This window comes from Dromiciops gliroides, chromosome 4 (assembly GCF_019393635.1).
Source record: "Dromiciops gliroides isolate mDroGli1 chromosome 4, mDroGli1.pri, whole genome shotgun sequence".
Classification (NCBI taxonomy): Eukaryota; Metazoa; Chordata; class Mammalia; order Microbiotheria; family Microbiotheriidae; genus Dromiciops; species Dromiciops gliroides.
In genome coordinates this window covers 109,513,934-109,530,990 of record NC_057864.1, presented here as the reverse complement: position 1 = coordinate 109,530,990, position 17,057 = coordinate 109,513,934, and the positions used below count along the sequence as shown (strand labels likewise).

General features: G+C 41.1%; 1 protein-coding gene across 1 annotated transcript in view; it reads left to right on the top strand.

The window, feature by feature from the left end:
• Window positions 1–17,057, top strand: part of LAMB3 (laminin subunit beta 3) — a 95,843-nt gene that overhangs the window by 56,387 nt on the left and 22,399 nt on the right. Inside the window, exons 8-14 of the mRNA XM_044004085.1 lie at window positions 5,384–5,498; window positions 6,075–6,148; window positions 8,474–8,665; window positions 12,214–12,277; window positions 13,868–14,061; window positions 15,445–15,565; window positions 16,414–16,602. Coding sequence (XP_043860020.1) covers window positions 5,384–5,498; window positions 6,075–6,148; window positions 8,474–8,665; window positions 12,214–12,277; window positions 13,868–14,061; window positions 15,445–15,565; window positions 16,414–16,602 — 949 coding nt within the window. The remainder of the gene's footprint in view (window positions 1–5,383; window positions 5,499–6,074; window positions 6,149–8,473; window positions 8,666–12,213; window positions 12,278–13,867; window positions 14,062–15,444; window positions 15,566–16,413; window positions 16,603–17,057) is intronic.

Below are 17,057 nucleotides of genomic sequence, written 5' to 3'. Positions count from 1 at the left end.
TTCTATCCATCACAGACATGCACTCTCACACACTATTGGATAGGAGCTGATTTGTGCTTCAAGGTGGCTGTGGGATACTACTATTAATAAAGCCGTATATATGTATATGTATAGATATAGATGTGTATGTATGAATGTATATATGCCTTATATGTACCTTACACACATATCTATGTATATACATACACATAAGCAGTACCTACCTATATATAGGAATACATACACATATGCATACACATACATACACAATATCTATCTATACATATACATATATACACAACCTGTGTGTATATATTGTGTGCATATATATAGGTTATATATCCATATGTTGTATGCACATGTGTATATATAAACATATACACATGTCTGTATATACACATGTATAAACTTATACATACATGTATATGTATACGCACACGCCACATAGACATATAATCTATATATACACACAGGTTGTATATATGTATGTATCTATGAACACAGATACATAATACACACACACACACACACACACACACACACACACACATATATATATATATATATATAAAACTAAGGCAAACAGAGATCAAGTGACTTGCTCAGGGTTACACAACTACTAAGCATCTAAAGCCAGATTTGAAATCCACTAAGCCACCCAGCTGCATGGAACAGAGATTGAGCCTGGACCTGTCATTTATTTTACTGATACAGGGAGCTCCCGGAGGAGGAGGCTACCTTTACCAAGGCAGTTTGTCATCTTCTCTGCACCTTACAATCTTAGAGAATTGCCCAGAGCCCCAAGGGGTTATGCACATTACCCAGGGTTCCATAGCTGGTAATATCAGAAGTGGGACTTAAACTCGGTTCTTTCATATTGTTCTTCTAAATGAAAGTAAATAGACTCCCTGTATGCCCTGTCTTCTTATGGTTGTGGGGCGGGGAGTCCTGGTAAAAGAAGGGATGCAGGGAAAGAAAGGAGAAAAAAGCTCTCTCTTACCTCTACAGCCTTACCAGGTCAATTTTCTGTATACTTTATCCTTTTTCTGTGATTTAATGGAATACTATGTGTACTCAGTTTAAGCATCCTGAAATCTGGTTGTGGTTAGCTTCCCTGATTTATCCAGCCAAGTCAGAAGGTCAGGAGCCCCAGAAGCCATGCAGAAAGACTTAGCCCCTCACCCAGTAACCTCTCTCCAGTGAGCTGGCCAGGGTCAGGAAGAAGCTTGGGGATAAAGGACTTTGTTGCGTTGAAGCTACCGATGTCCCCATAATGTGTTATTTTGTTCCCACTTTGGGAACCTATTCCTTTCCCATGATAGGCCAGCTCTCCAAAGAGGATTTTGTGCAGGTTCTGTGCTTGTCCAGTTGCCATCCTTTCCCTTTCTTCCTTCCTCTCTTCTTTCTCTTTCTGCCTCTAGGCTTAGTAGGTCCCTAGAGCTGGTCTTGTGAGAACTAAATGAGTTAATATATGTAAAACCCTTTGTAAACCTTGAAGTGTATAGTGTGATGTTTAAAATCTAATGTGGGTCCTTACCTGCCCCCCGCCCAGTTTTTTGGGGAAACTAACCAAGATTTACTGATAAATTCAGCAAGAGTTTAGGCTTTTAAGTATTTATTAAAGAGTAAAGACAACACATGTAGTTCCCTAACACCAGAAAATATTCAACTAATACAGCATACATGAGCTTGTCAAAGGTTTTGGCATTATATTACCCATCAGTCTCTACTTGTCTATTGTTGCCTGTGCATGTGATAGGTTGCTTTGTATCATATTACCAATACTTGTATTAATTTTTTGAGAAGAACCCTAAACAAAATGGACAAAATGAAGAATACTTCATATGGGAACCTTGCTGCTAGAGGAAGAGGAAGAGGAAGAGGAAGAAGAAGAGGAAGAAGAAGAAGAAGAAGAGGAAGAGGAAGAAGAAGAGGAAGAAGAAGAAGAAGAAGAAGAAGAAGAAGAAGAAGAAGAGGAAGAGGAGGAGGAGGAGGATTGTTATTACATTAGAATGAAGATTTGGAGTAACTGAATGGCATAATAGTAGTATTAGCAACTTTAAGATAGAATTAGATGTTGGAATGCCTGAATCTATGGTATGGAATATTATGAAACATGCAGGCAAAATCAAAGAAAGAAGTTTTCTTTTCTTGTGTGTGTGTGTGTGTGTGTGTGTCGAAGTTGTCAAACAATTACAAGGAAACGAAGTGTTGCGATGATAGGAATGGAGTGTCTTTTGACTGTATGGATTGAAGGCTGCAATCAACAGCTCATTCCTCTTAGAAGAGCAGTCATTCAGAAAAAATCTTCAAGTTTATTCCTGGCAGTGAAAGAAAATGGAAATGAAATGGATAGTGAAGAAACTTTTACCACACAGTTGGTTGGTTTGATTGATTTACAAATTGAGTTCAATTGTATAATGTCAAAATTACGAGAGAGGCAGCCAGTGCAGATTAGGATGTGGCAAATAAAAATCCTGATGTTTTGAAGAAAATAATTGGAAAAAACGGTATACATTGATCAATACATTTTTAATATGGACAAAACAGACTTATTCTGGAAAAGGATGTCTTTCAGAACTGATATTTCTAAGAAAGAAAGAAAAAACTCAACCTGTATTTAAAATGTCTAAGGATTACCTGGGCAGCTAGGTGGCACCATAGTGCATAGAGTGTTGGACCTGGAGTCAGGAAGACATCTTCCTGAGTTCAAATTTTGCCTCAGACACTTACTAGTTGTGTGACCCTGGGCCAGTCACTTAACCCTGTTTGCCTCATCTATAAAATGAGATGGAGAAGGAAATGACAACCAACTTATGTTAAGATTCTGTTAAGAAAACCCCAAGGGGTCAGCTAGGTAGCACAATGGATAAAAGCACAGGCCCTGGATTCAGGAGGACTTGAGTTAAAATGCGGCCTCAGACACTTGACAGTTACTAGCTGTGTGACCCTGGGCAAGTCACTTAACCCTCAATGACTGGTCATGAAGAGTTCTGCTGGACACGAATGAATAAAAAGATTGTACACTTTTATTGAGAGATAATGCAGAATGGGATTTTAAATTAAAACCAATGCTTGTTTATTAGTCTCAAAATCCTCAGGCTATACTAAGCTCAACCATCAATCCATTTCTTTGGTGGTTAAAAAAGAAAGGACAAGTTCCTGAAGCTGTTTTCAAAGACCAGCTTTCAAATTATTTTAGCCCAGGTATTGAAAAATATTTCAAAGAAAACAATATTGAATTGAAAGTATTTCTGATTTCAGATCATACCTCAACTCATACAACTATACTTGGTTTAATGTGTAAGAATTTAACTCTTGCTTTTCTTTTCTTTTTCATTTTTTGCCACCAAAAACAACATCTTTATTGTAGCCCATGAACCAAGGAATCATTCCAATATATAAGGCCTACTGCCTAAGAAAAACTTTTGAACAGGCAATTGCTGAAACAACAGGTGATAATGCAATTTTCTTAACTGAATTCTGGAGAAATTATAACATCAAAAGATGCAATTGAAAATATCTACTATGCTTGGCAAGAAATAAATGCCAGCAATATGCCTGTAGTGGGGAAGCATTTTGCACATTGCACAGATAGTAAATTTGAAGGTTTTCTTTTTCTAAAGCAGACTGTGATAGAAGAAATGACAAACATTGGAAGAAGGCTTTGTTTTGATGAACGGGATGTCCAGGAATTGCTCAATTTGTATTCTGGATTTTTGACTGAGAAAGATCTCCTTCATTTAGATCAAATGAGTGTTTGAAGAAATCTACAATAATGTCGAAAAAGCAGATCATGTGCAAATAAAGGCATTCACTCTCAGAGGATGTGGGGTTGTCTTTCAAACTCTAATAGCTGAAGAGAAAAAATGATAAATACTGACCCTAACAATGATGAAAGCATGAAAATTTACCTGCGTGTGGATAAAGCTCTGTGACCCTACCAGCATATGTAGGTAGATTCAAAGAAAGAGAAGATGATTCAATCTATGCTGCAAAAATATTTTAAATGACAAATGTTTTTCTCATTATTGTCACAGGATGCTTATCTTTAGGTATAATGTTTAATCATTTAACAGTAATAAGAGCTGATATTTTTATATAGCCTGTGCCAGACTCTGTGCTAAACACTTTACAATTGTTATCTCACTTGATTCTCACAACAACCCTGGAAGTTAGGTGCTATTATTAACCCTATTTTACGGATGAGGAAAATGAGGCAAACTAAGGGTAAGTGACTTGCCTAGGGACTTATGGATAATAAGATTGGATTTGAACTCAAATCTTCCTAACTCCAGGTTCCCCTGTTCTATCCACTGTGTCACCTAACCGCTTTCTATACCCATTGTATTATTTTGTAATGAATTTGAATCAGAAATGCATTTTATATCCTTTTCTGTTATATTATGATAAACAGATAAAACATTACAATTTTTCATTATATCTTCCATTAGGAGTAAACCAATGAATATATTTCACATGCAATTATAACTTTGAATAGTGTGAATTTGAATAATATTACAGCTTGGGATGGGGCACCTAGGTGGCGTAGTAGTGGGCCTGGAGTCAGGAAGACTCATCTTCCTGAGTTCAAATCCAGCCTCAGACACTTACTAGCTCTGTGACCCTGGGCAAGTTACTTCACCCTGTTTGCCTCATTTTCATCATCTGTCAAATGAGCTTGAGAAGGAAATGACAAACCACTCCAATGTCCTTGACCAGAAAATCCCAAATGGGGTCATGAAGAGTTGGACACAACTGAAATGGTTAAACAGCAAACCAACAAACCACTTCTGGATTCATTATTAGCACTAATTGGGACATATATATATACACATACACACACATATACATATATATATATATATACATACATACACATACTGTATTTGATCTCCTTCTGCCTCAGTTTCTGTGATGCTTTCTTCCATTCATGGCTCTCTTTTCATTCTCAGTGCCTTCTGACTGCCCAGGACCCCATAAAGATGTCCCACTCAATCCACTGGCATTTATTAAGTGTGTACTCTGTGTTAAACAATCCTTACTTGCAAGTCCCCACTCTTCCAAAATTACTTCCATTTCCTCCTCCAAGGTTCACTTCCTCACGCCCTCAGTTACAATTCCCATTCTCTTCGTACCACAGTTTTCAGCTGGGTGTTAAGGGGAAAGCAATTTGATGAAACAATTTCACACCAAGGTGTTGAGAACCAATAGTCCTAGATTAATGAGTCAACCTGACAAATTGTATTTATTTTTTGCTGAAGGACTTCCTTAATCCAAATGTGTAGTTTTCAGAGGCAGGATTTGGTGGCATTGGCCTTCCAGGGCCTGGAGTTTTATCAAGGTGATTTACTACAGGTACCCATTTCTGACTCTCCCTTTTTTTGGTTGTTGTTTCTCACAGTGGCAAATGAAATGCTGTAAGTGTGACTCCCGGCTACCTCATGGCTACAACAGCCACCGAGTGGAGAATGTGGCCTCTTCCTCTGGCCGCATGCGATGGTGGCAATCCCAAAATGGTGAGAGATCTAGACAACCTAAGCTACCAGTTCTTCTCCAAATGGAAATGAGCCAATATGCCCCAAGTGTATCCAGTATTTAAGCTAGACTACAGTGCAGCCCTCTGGCTTTGGGAATGAGATGTCTGTACCAGCAACCCTTTTTCTTTTTCTGACTATATATTTAGGGATGGTGGGAGAGGAGGCTCGTAGGAAGGTTTACTGGAGGCAACGGAAGGTTTGCTTCATTCCTCTCCATCAGGGTGAACTTGTTGGAAGAGGTAACTTTAGAAGGGAATCTGGGATGGAGACATTGGAAGAGGTGGTGTAGGAGCCAGTTTGGGGATTAGGGGAGAAATTTGCAAGTCTGATCAGGATTTGACTGGTTAACCCACAAGCCTATCTTATGTTTTACTTGGTCCTGTATCACAGAAGATGTGGGTAGACAAATATTAGACTAGTTATCATGGGACTGCCCGAGAGAAAGATGAAAGAAAAAGTAGACCTTGAAGAAGTGGGTCTGACTTGAAGTATCCTCAGGGTCTGGGAAGGGATACCTACATTCCATCTGAGAACCTTCTTTTTATGTCCTGACAGATGTGAGCCCTGTTTCTCTGCAGTTGGATCTGGACAGGAAATTGCAGCTCCAGGACATCACGCTGGACTTACAGGTGAGCTCATAGCTGTGTAATGATGAGTGCAGAGTAAGAGAGTTTAGTCCTCAAGGGTCCGGCTTGGTGAAGGCCCAAACCTAGGGAGATAGTAGTACTACATGTTGGGAGTTCCCATTTTATGTACCCTGGGGCTATATCACCCCCTGAATCATAGGATGAGATGGAGAGGATGATGTAAATAGCCTAAAGGCCCTGTGGCTTATAGAGATAGTAGGGCCTGTCACTTTCCAGATTTCCTGTGTAGATGAACTTTAGTGAATTCTATCATATAGATCTTTCCAATTGAGCAGCAGTGCTATGGGCTCAGTCTTATTGTTTATGGTTGTTTGAAATGCTGAGTTGGTATATATCTAGTCTACAGATGTATGTGTATATATATATATATATATATATATAGTATATTTGTCTTGGGGGAATTACACATAAAGTTTAACTGTCACCAATGTGACTTTTTAAAAAAAATGAACACATAAGAAAATTTATATCAAAATTAACTTTATCCCCTTCAAAGTAATCACTGGAAAATTATGTACTCATGCCAAAGGTGCTGTCATTATTCAAACATTTGGGAATGGATTCTATAATTTATTGCATATTTTAAAAAATGAATAATGACTAGATCCATAACTAGGGTGGGGTGACTAGGACTTTGACCTGGAGTGCTGAAATTTGGAGGATGCTTTCAACACTTATAGTCCTTCAGCAGAAAACAAACTACTAATACTAGTACCTAGTAGTGGATTTCCTCCTCTGGTGGCCTCATCTCAGTTGAGCTCCATCCCACTTGACCGTGGTCCCGACTATCCCACCACTCAACTAAGGACCCTTTTCTGGCTTCTTGTATTAGAAGCACTTTTTGCTACTTACTCCAGGCACTAGTTGCAGCTTTTACATAGTATTTTGAAATTTATAGAACACTTTCTTCAAAACATTCCTATAATTAGCTAGTGCCAGTATTATCATCATCACTATAGGTAAGGAAACAGTCTCAGAAAACTGAAGTGACTTTCCTAGAGTTATAGGACCAGTGTGTGGCAGAGATGATACTCCAGACTCCAAATCCAACACCCTTTCTGATATACCTTGTTACTTGCTCCTTTGAAGATATTCTCATGACCACCCTCAGAGGATGAATTTGAGGCAGGTGAACGAGTCTGATGATGCTTGACTATTTAAAGTAATGAGTCTAGGGGCAGCTAGGTGGCGCAGTGGATAGAGCACCGGCCCTGGAGTCAGGAGTACCTGAGTTCAAATCCGACCTCAGACACTTAACACTTACTAGCTGTGTGACCCTGGGCAAGTCACTTAACCCCAATTGCCTCACTTAAAAAAAAAAAGATCATTTAAAGTAATGAGTCTAATTTTCTTTTTTGGCTCAAAAACTGGCTTAGAGGGCTTTTCTTAAAAGAGTTACCAAAATGTTTTGTGCCACGTGTATATCATTGGAATAAGCATGTACAACTTTCTAAGGAAATTACTTTGAAAGGGAATATTCATTTGGCTAAAGCAGTTTGGGCATATTTTGCTTAAAAAAAAAAAAATACAACCAAAATTGTTAACTACTTGATCAATCATCCCCTGCCCCCCCCCAACACACTTTTTGTGCCCCCTGCAGAAAATAAGATGTGGATGGGTGAATTTGGGGCATTGTGGGTTGTTTGTTTTGGGTGGGGAAGGGATTTAAACACTGAATATTTAGGACAACAAAGTACATATTAAAGTCACTTAAAAGCATGTAAGATATAGAAGGGGTTGTATACTACCCTCCTTAGTGAATGCAGTAGGGAATCAGTCATGGGTTCTGCTAAGTGTTATTTATGAACCTTCTCAAAGCTTACAGAATGGCTTAGATTCAATCTCTGTAAACTCACAGCATCAACTGGGAAAGTCTCAGGGGCCTGAGTGTGCTCTTGAATGGTCATAGGGCAGGTGCACTTCTATAGGACCTCTTGCTTTAAGTCCTTCTATTGGCTGTTGCTGACCTCTACAGCTCCCATGGGCTCCTAATAGAGCTCGCGTGGCTAAGCAGATTCCCTAGTTCATGCTTGGCTCAGACTCCCTTTTTAGCCTGGTCAGCAGCCATTTAACCTAGCCCAGCCAAGTTCCCTGGCCTTGATCAGGGGTGCCATTTTTCCAGACAGAATCAGTCTTTTATACTCCTTTGGATGGGGCCTATTGATCAAGTGTGTGGCCAGGAAAGAACTGTTTTCTCTTTGAGTTTGTGCTTCTGAGGCACAATTATAGCTCCCTCTCTTCTCCTTGGCTTGGACTACAGTAGCTTACTCATGCATCCTCTCCTCTCCTGCCATGTTTTTCCCCCAGGGACCTCTACCAGCAGGCATGCTGATTGAGCATTCCCCAGACTTTGGCAAGACTTGGAAGGTATATCAATACCTGGCCCCCAACTGTGCCACTGAATTCCCCCAGCTCCGCCAGGGCCGGCCTCAGAACTGGCAGGATATTCGGTGCCAGCCACTGTCAACACAGCATACTGGGCCCAACCGTGGGGGAAAGGTACAGTACTTGAGTATGAACCCTGAGGGTGTGTGGAGGGAGAAGAAAGCAAACAGAAATTCAGTAAACACTTATTAAGTATCTCCTCTGTGCTAGGTATTGGCAATATTCCAGTGAGTACCTAGACCTTACCCTACAGAAACTTAGAGTTTAATGGAGGGAATTAGACACACACAAAATTATGTGATGGTGGATGGGGAATGGACCTGTAATTTCATTGACATAAGGAAATCCCAAATGAGAAAATTCCCTCTGACTCTGTGAGCCTATGAGAAGGTCATTTTACTTTTCTTGGCCTTAGTTTCCTCATTTGTAAAATGAAGAAGATCAGACTGGATGTCTTCTGAGGTCCTTTCTAGTTCCTGATTTATCATCCTAAGAGAAGGCCTTCCCTCTTTTTCTAACCTGCCTTGAGACAAAACCACCCAGAGTTCTCAGTAGAACACTCCTTGGGTTTGCCCCTGTTTACTTCTGTTGACTCCTCCCCCTTGAGCACGATGTGGGGTCTGTAGTGCTTTCTGTCCTTTAGATTGATCTTGGTACTAAAGCCCAGCCTTCCCCCTCTTCTGTCCTCCACATAACCCATAACAATTCATGACACACTCAAGCTGTTCTGCGGTCAAAATCTCCTTGTAAGGAATTTTAGGGTATGAGCTTCATGTAGATAAGCAAATTAGAAGTGCTTAGGTTAATCCCCAAATCCAGCTCCAAGGCTTAACACATAAGACTGGTGTTAACAAATTATTGTGTTAAGTATGGAGTAGTGGATAGAGAGGTGGGCTTGGACAGGGGAAAACAGGTTCAAATTTTTCCTCTGACATCTGAAGGCTGTGTGATCCTGCCAAAGCCACTTAAACAGTTAGTGCCCTAGGTAACTCTAAATTGCAGAGCATCTGTTCATTTAAAGTACAACTAGGTGGCACAATAGATAGAGTGCTAGCTATAGAGTTAGGATGATCTGAGTTCATATCTGGCCTCAGACACTTACTAGCTATGTGACTTGACCCTGTTTATTTCCTCATCTGTAAAATGAGCTGAAGAAGGAAATGGCAAATTATTCCATTATCTTTGCCCAGAAAGCCCCAAACAGGGTCACGAAGAGTCAGACCCGACAGAAACAACTGAACAACAGCTTCATCTTGGGGCTAAGCCCATCCCCCTACTCTTTTGTCCTCCCCTTGCCCCATAGCAAGCAGTTTATCACATGCTCTAACTATTCTGAGGTCAAAATCTCCTTGTGAGGAATTTATAGCATTTTTGCATTGGAAGAGGGATTTTTCTTACTGGGAGTTTCCTATATAGATAAAATAACAGAGTTGGTTCCCTTCCCTCTCAGAAAGGAAGGAAGGAAGGAAGGAAGGAAGGAAGGAAAGAAGGAAAGTGACTTCTAGACTGGATGATTCAGGCCCAGTCCTTCCAAGTTATTTGGTAGTATCCTTCCTCCCTTCCCCCCTGAAAGGCTCCAGTTATATTCTAAGTCCAGGTCAAAAAAGACATTCTCTGTAGCTACCTGAATGCTTGGACATACTTTTATGTCTAGAAATGCTTCACCAAGTTTCTCTTCCTAACTCTCCCTAATCTTACAGTCAAATCCTATCAAATCTCCTGAATTTGCCTTTTTAAAAATATTGATTTCTTTTGTTTTTGTATCACCTAAATATTTCCCTGTATCCTTTCTCCCTACCCCACCCCAGGGAACTATCCAGTGGTGTGCTGGTAATATTTAACAACTAGCTTTGAGGGGAGGGGGCAGAGAGAAAGTATACTGAAAGTAAATTTAGTCTGTATTATCAGCATTTTCTCCATCACTTTTTAAGTCTAGACAACTAACAAAACAGTAAAGCAAAACTTGATTAGTTGCATTTGTAGATTTCCAAGGTATAAATGTTCACATTGAACATTTCATAATCAACCCTTTCTTTGGAGCTGGCTCCAGCACATCCCTCCAGGGGTGCCATTCTTTAAAACAAAGGATTTTTTAAAAGAAAAACTGGAAGTAGAGGGGGAAAACTCTATAAAACTGATCAATATGTCAAAAACCCCTTGACAATATATGCAATTGAACATTTTTTAAAAAGGCACATTGCCCCCTTTTCTCTATTTTCTCCAGACTGTGTTTTTATAATCCCTAAAAGCTGTTCTCCTGCCTATCCCCTGAAGGACCTCTTCCTCATTCAACCCATTGTTTCTGCCTAGGTTTTAAAATTAAATTCTTTTATCCTTCCTCCTCCCCAATCACATTCTTCTCATTTGCCTTGCCTCCTCCTTGTGTGTCATTTACTAGTCATTCTGACAAAATTAGTCTCTCCCTAGCTACATTTACCTATTATGCTATAACTCTTGTGTCTCATGGGGAAGGGAGATTATTCATTTTATGTTCTCACCCAGGATATTGTTCTCATTCCTTTCCCGCCCCAGCCTCCCCACAGTGCTGACTCTCTATCCTAGGTTCCAAGAGAGGACTTTAAAGTAGGACAGGGAGGGGTTGGAGGGCGATTGAATGGAAGGTCAGCTTTTTCTTCCTATCTCTTCCCTGCCTTTTAAAGTTTTTCTTCTGAATTAAACAAACAGTAAATAAAGTGAGTATTTCCATGTACATAGTATAACAAGAGAAAAGAGGTTTGTCTGTGAAATTGTCTCCATTGTGTCCTGCTTGCTTTTCTTTTTAAGTATACAATAAATCCAACCTGTAGTTTCCAAAGTGGTCCTGTTTGTCTTTTGATTCTTTCTGGCCAAGATTCTGTTTTCTTTTCTGCATTAAAAAATGCTTCAATGGCCTTTCTTTCCTTCCTTCTTTCCTTCCTTCTTTCCTTCTTCCTTCCTTCCTTCCTTCCTTCCTTCCTTCCTTCCTTCCTTCCTTCCTTCCTTCCTTCCTTCCTTCCTTCCTTCCTTCCTTCCTTCCTTCCTTCCTTCCTTTCTTTCTTTCTTTCTTTCTTTCTTTCTTTCTTTCTTTCTTTCTTTCTTTCTTTCTTTCTTCCTCCATCCCTTCCTCCCTTCCTTTCTTCCTTCCTTTCTTTCTTTCTTCTTTCCTTCCTTCCTTGCTTCCTTCCCTTCTTCCCTCCTTCCCTCCCTCCTTCCCTCCTTCCTTCCTTCCTTCCTTCCTTCCTTCCTTTCTTCCTTCCTTTCTTTCTTTCTTTCTTTCTTTCTTTCTTTCTTTCTTTCTTTCTTTCTTTCTTTCCGTCTTTCTTTCCTTCCTTCCTTCTTTCTTTCTTTCTTTCTTTCTTTCTTTCTTTCTTTCTTTCTTTCTTTCTTTCTTTCTTTCTTTCTTTCCTTCCTTCCTTCCTTCCTTCCTTCCTTCCTTCCTTCCTTCCTTCCTTCCTTCCTTCCTTCCTTCCTTCCTTCCTTCTTTCTTTCTTTCTTTCTTTCTTTCTTTCTTTCTTTCTTTCTTTCTTTCTTTCTTTCTTTCTTTCCAACCCTATGTCTCCCCCCCTACTCCTCCTCCTCTCCCCACCACTGGAAAAAGAAAAAGAAAACCCTTGTAATAAGTAGATGTCTCTGTGAGAAACAAATCCCTGCCCTATGAGCACATTTTCCTTCTTTTCCTATAGGTCCATCTCAACCTTTTGGACTTAGCATCTGGGATTCAGGCCAGCCACAGCGAGAAGATTCGTGGTGAGTGAAGCCATTTCTTCTGGGGAATGGGATCTGCTTCAGTGAGGTGGAGGAGACTGTACTTTGCCACCTCTCACAGGAAGGGAGGAGGGAACTAGAAAAGAGAGCTGGAAGCCTTTGTGATCTCCAACATATAACTATTGTACTGTCTGTCACCCTTAGGTGGGTACAGATTGCCTTTTGGGGGGATGGGAGTTTGGGAACATTAGAATTAAAATTCAGCCCATTTATAGGGTAGCTTAACAAAGAGGGAGATGGCATGACAGTGAACAAAGAGCCAGTTTGGGGTTCTGGTTCTGCCTCTGCTCCATACTAGCCAACTGACCACTGACAAATCTCAGTGCCCTAGGCTGGTGGTATCAAATTCAAATAGTTGCAGATCCCTGTGGGCCAAAATTCAAACCACAGATTAACATAACCTCTGTTATATTGCATTTTATTTATTTTGTTAAACATTTCCCAATCCTATTTTAATCTGATTTGGCCAGAATTTTGTGCCCCTGAGTTTGGCACTTCCTCCCTAGGCAACTGCTTAGGGCTGTAATTTACAGAACAGTTGCATCAATGGAGGAAGTTTCTGTGCCAGCAGCTCCATATGTGCAAAGGTCTAGACGTCCCTCCTCCCTCCCCTCCCCCCACATTATAAAGACCATGATGCCGGGTCCTGGGAGAGATAGGGGAAGGGTACTGGTGATTCATCACACAGCGTCAGTGAGACCATTTCTCATGTAGGTTTCATTCCAGTGGAAGAGTCAGATTTAGAGCTAGAAGAGACCTCAGAAGAACTTGTAGTCCAAGCCTTTCATTTTAGAGATGAGGGAAGTGAGACTCATCAAGGTGGGATGACTTACTCAGGGTCGCAGAGGTAGCAAATGCACCCCCATCCACCCCCTTCTCTGGCTCCAAAGTCGTTGCTCTTTCCTTTGATGGATATCACACATACACACACAAATAACTCATGCAAGATAATAAACTCATGACAAAAGCATAAGAAAGCAAATGCTCTGTGAGATTCTAGCAGGGAGAGCAGAAGGATCCTGGTACCAGTGATGTGAAGCCAAAGGAGGAGCAAGTGACTTGGTCTCTATGTCCCTCTCTCGTCCAAAATGATTAACATTTTGTTCTTCTATGGTACTTTATCTCTCATCTTTCCTTTTGCTTCTTCTTTATTTCCCCTCTTTCCTTCATTATTTCTGCCTTTGTTACTTCCTTTCTTCCTACCCGTCCTTCCCTCCCTTTCTTATCTCCTTTCTTCCCTCCTTCCCTCTTTACCTCCTTTCTTTACTTCCATCCTTCCTTCTTTCCTCTCTTCCTTCCTTTCTTCCCTCCCTCCCTTCTTTCTTTCTTTCTTTCTTTCTTTCTTTCTTTCTTTCTTTCTTTCTTTCTTTCTTTCTTTCTTCCTTCCTTCCTTCCTTCCTTCCTTCCTTCCTTCCTTCCTTCCTTCCTTTCCTTCCTTCCTTCCTTCCTTCCTTCCTTCCTTCCTTCCTTCCTTCCTTCCTTCCTTCCTTCCTTCCTTCCTTCCCTTTCTCCTCCATTCTTTCCTTTCTTCTTCCCTCCTTTCATCTTCCCCTCCCTGTTTGTTTTGCATAGAGCTGGGGGAAATCACCAACTTGAGAGTCAACTTCACCAAGCTCGCTCCAGTGCCCCAGCGAGGTTACCACCCACCCAGTGCCTACTTTGCTGTATCCCAGCTGCGGCTGCAGGGAAGCTGCTTCTGCCATGGCCATGCTGACCGCTGTGCTCCTCTCCCTGGCACCCCTGCTGACCCTTCAGCTAGAGTGCAGGTGACAGCCCTGGGGAGGGAGGGGGACTGGGATTTCATGAGAGGAGGCAAGGGAGGGGCCAGGAGAGACACCCTTATCAAGTCAGCAAGCTATAGTGGAGAAAGCACCTAGTACTGGTTGAGGGTGATCCATTGTATACTTTGGGCAACTCACTCCTCCATGTCTTTGTTTTCCCATCCATGTTTACCTTTTTATGCTTCTCCAGGGTCTTATATTGGAAAGTCAAATTTTCTATTCAGTTCAGGTATTTTCATCACATATGCTTGTTTTCTCATTCATAAAATAGGGGCACAGCCCTCCCCTCTCTAATTTAGAAGGGGGTTGAGAGGGACAGGAATTGAAACTATGAGAAGGCTTTGATTTGTAAAATTGGATGATATAAACACAAAGAGAGCTCAGTTAAATCTAGTGTGTAAATTCATTGTAACTATAGCAACACTGTTGGCCAGATATGTCAATCTGTTGCTGGGATGGAAATATGGAGAGTGGGAGCATCATAAGACAAACCTATAGAATCATTCAATTGATCAATCAATGTATTTTGGCTCCCTACAAGGAAGAACTTTCTAAAATGAGTTACCCCTAGATGGAACTTGCTGCCTCGTCAAGATGGAGAACTCCTAATCATAGTAGGCTTTTCAGCAAAGGTTGGACAGTCACCTCTCCAAAATGCGCTAGAGGGGATTCCTTCATCAGAAACGAGATTATATTTGTCAAGCTCTCTGTCCCTCCCAATAGCAGGATTCCATGATTCATTTACTGAGGCTTGGCATTGTGAGACCCAGGCCTTCAAAGAGTTTATAATCTAGTTGGGGAGATGAGAGCTATACCCATTAGATAAATGAAAACAAATGATACAGGGCAATGTGTGATTAAATACTAAACTATGTCTATTGACTACTGTTTCACAAATCATGTGCAATGGAAGTGGAACGTGTTGCATGAAATGAATATTGGAAAAACTGTAATGCTATTGATATTTTCCTCTGAAATATAAACTATGAAATTATGTAGAGATAAAAATGTTTATTGCATAGATAAATGCTTTTGTTTGGAAATAGGCTTAATTTCCTCCATTTTCTGCAATTTTAAAAATAGATGTTCTCTTACACTTAGCCCTCTGAGACCAGCATTTAAGGATCCCATCCAAATAGTTCAAATCCCCAAGTGTCCTTGGCCAAATGAGTTTGGGAAATACTTAAACGGACTTTTGAGTTCCATAGGAATTCAGAGAAATTCAGAGTCAATGTTGGTTGGGATAGTCATGGAGAACTTTATGGAGGTGGCATGGTTTGTGCTGGGCCTTAAAGGGTGGGTAGGATTTAGACAACAGGAAGGAGAAGGGCAATTATTATTGTCACTGACTGAAATGATTTTTCCAAGGTCCATGACGTCTGCGTTTGCCAGCATAATACTGCTGGTCCCAACTGTGACCGTTGTGCTCCTTTCTACAACAACCGGCCTTGGAAACCTGCTGATGACCAGAATCCTCATGAATGCCAGAGTATGGTTATGGGCTTAGGATATCTCTTCTTTCCTTGGAGGAGCTATGTGTCCTTGGTGAAGTCATTGATCCTCTCTGAGCCTCAGTGGTCTCATCAGAAACATGAGAGAGTCATTCGTGGCAATACTTTTCCATCTCAAATCCATACCATTGTGATTGCAACCTGAGCCTGCTTCATTCTGGAGTTGGGGGAAAGGTCTTGAATTGTAGCTTCTTCCTCCCTCCTCCCTCCCTCCCTCCTTTCTTCTTTCCTTCCTTCCTTGTCCCTTGACTAGTGCTAGACCAGAACTGAGAGATCACTGAAGAGCCTTCAAATCATTCTCTAGTGTTTGCTTTTCATGTCTCTCGAGGTCCTCAGCTCATGATTCAAACATTTCCTGTTGCTCTTGCTTCTCATTCTTTCCATTCCATATTCTCCCCATTGTGAAAACTTTGATTGAACAAATAGTGTGTGTGTGTGTGTGTGTGTGTGTGTGTGTGTATGAGAGAGAGAGAGAGAGAGAGAGAGAGAGAGAGAGAGAGAGAGACTATAGAGCAGTGACATAGATGAAAACATTCCCTGGGGAAAGCTACATACAGGTTCAGTGACATCAGGACCCTGCAGCCATTAATTCTCAAAGGGCATGATGTGGCATGCTAGGGCATTGTGAGTTTCTCCAGGTGTGCCCTGAATGGTTGACACTTAAACTTGGAATTAATTATACATGCACATGCAGATTTCCTGTCTCTCCCATAGTGTGCCATTCTTCTTTATGACAAAAAATGATACTATGCCTTGAGCCAAAAATGTTTGAGAGGCACTGTCTTGGTTCAAGGGGCTCCTGCTCACATCTCTTTCCTTGTTCCAGGGTGTGACTGTAATGGGCATTCAGAGACATGCCACTTTGACCCAGCTGTATTTGCTGCCAGCCAGGGGGTGAGTGGGGGCGTATGTGACAACTGCCGGGACCACACCGAAGGAAAGAACTGTGAGAGATGTCAGTTGCACTACTTTCGGAACCGACGCCCTGGTATTCCCACCCAGGAGACCTGCATCCGTGAGTGACCGCTCTGTTCTCTCTACTTCTTTCTTTCCACTGGGGTCCTCATGCTGGGACTGGCCACTTCCCTTTGGCACAAAGGCAGCTGGTCCCTGGGAAAATCAGGGGATTGAGTTGTGGTATCTCTGTTCCATCTACCTCGTGATGGACTCCACCAGTTGGTACAGTGGGTAGAGCATTAGGCTTGGAGTCAGGAAGACTAGGGTTAGAATCCTGCCTCAGACATTTACTAGCTGTGTGACCCTAGGCAACTCACTTAATCTCAATTTCCTCATCAAAGAAATAGGGATAATAATTGCCCTTACCTCACAGTGTTGTTATGAGGATCAAATAAAATGCCATATGTAAAAATGCTTTGTAAATCTTAAAGGGCTATATAAATGCTAGCTGTTATTATTATTAATAATAATTCAATGAGAATTTACATACCATGGTATGATTCCCTGTCCCTT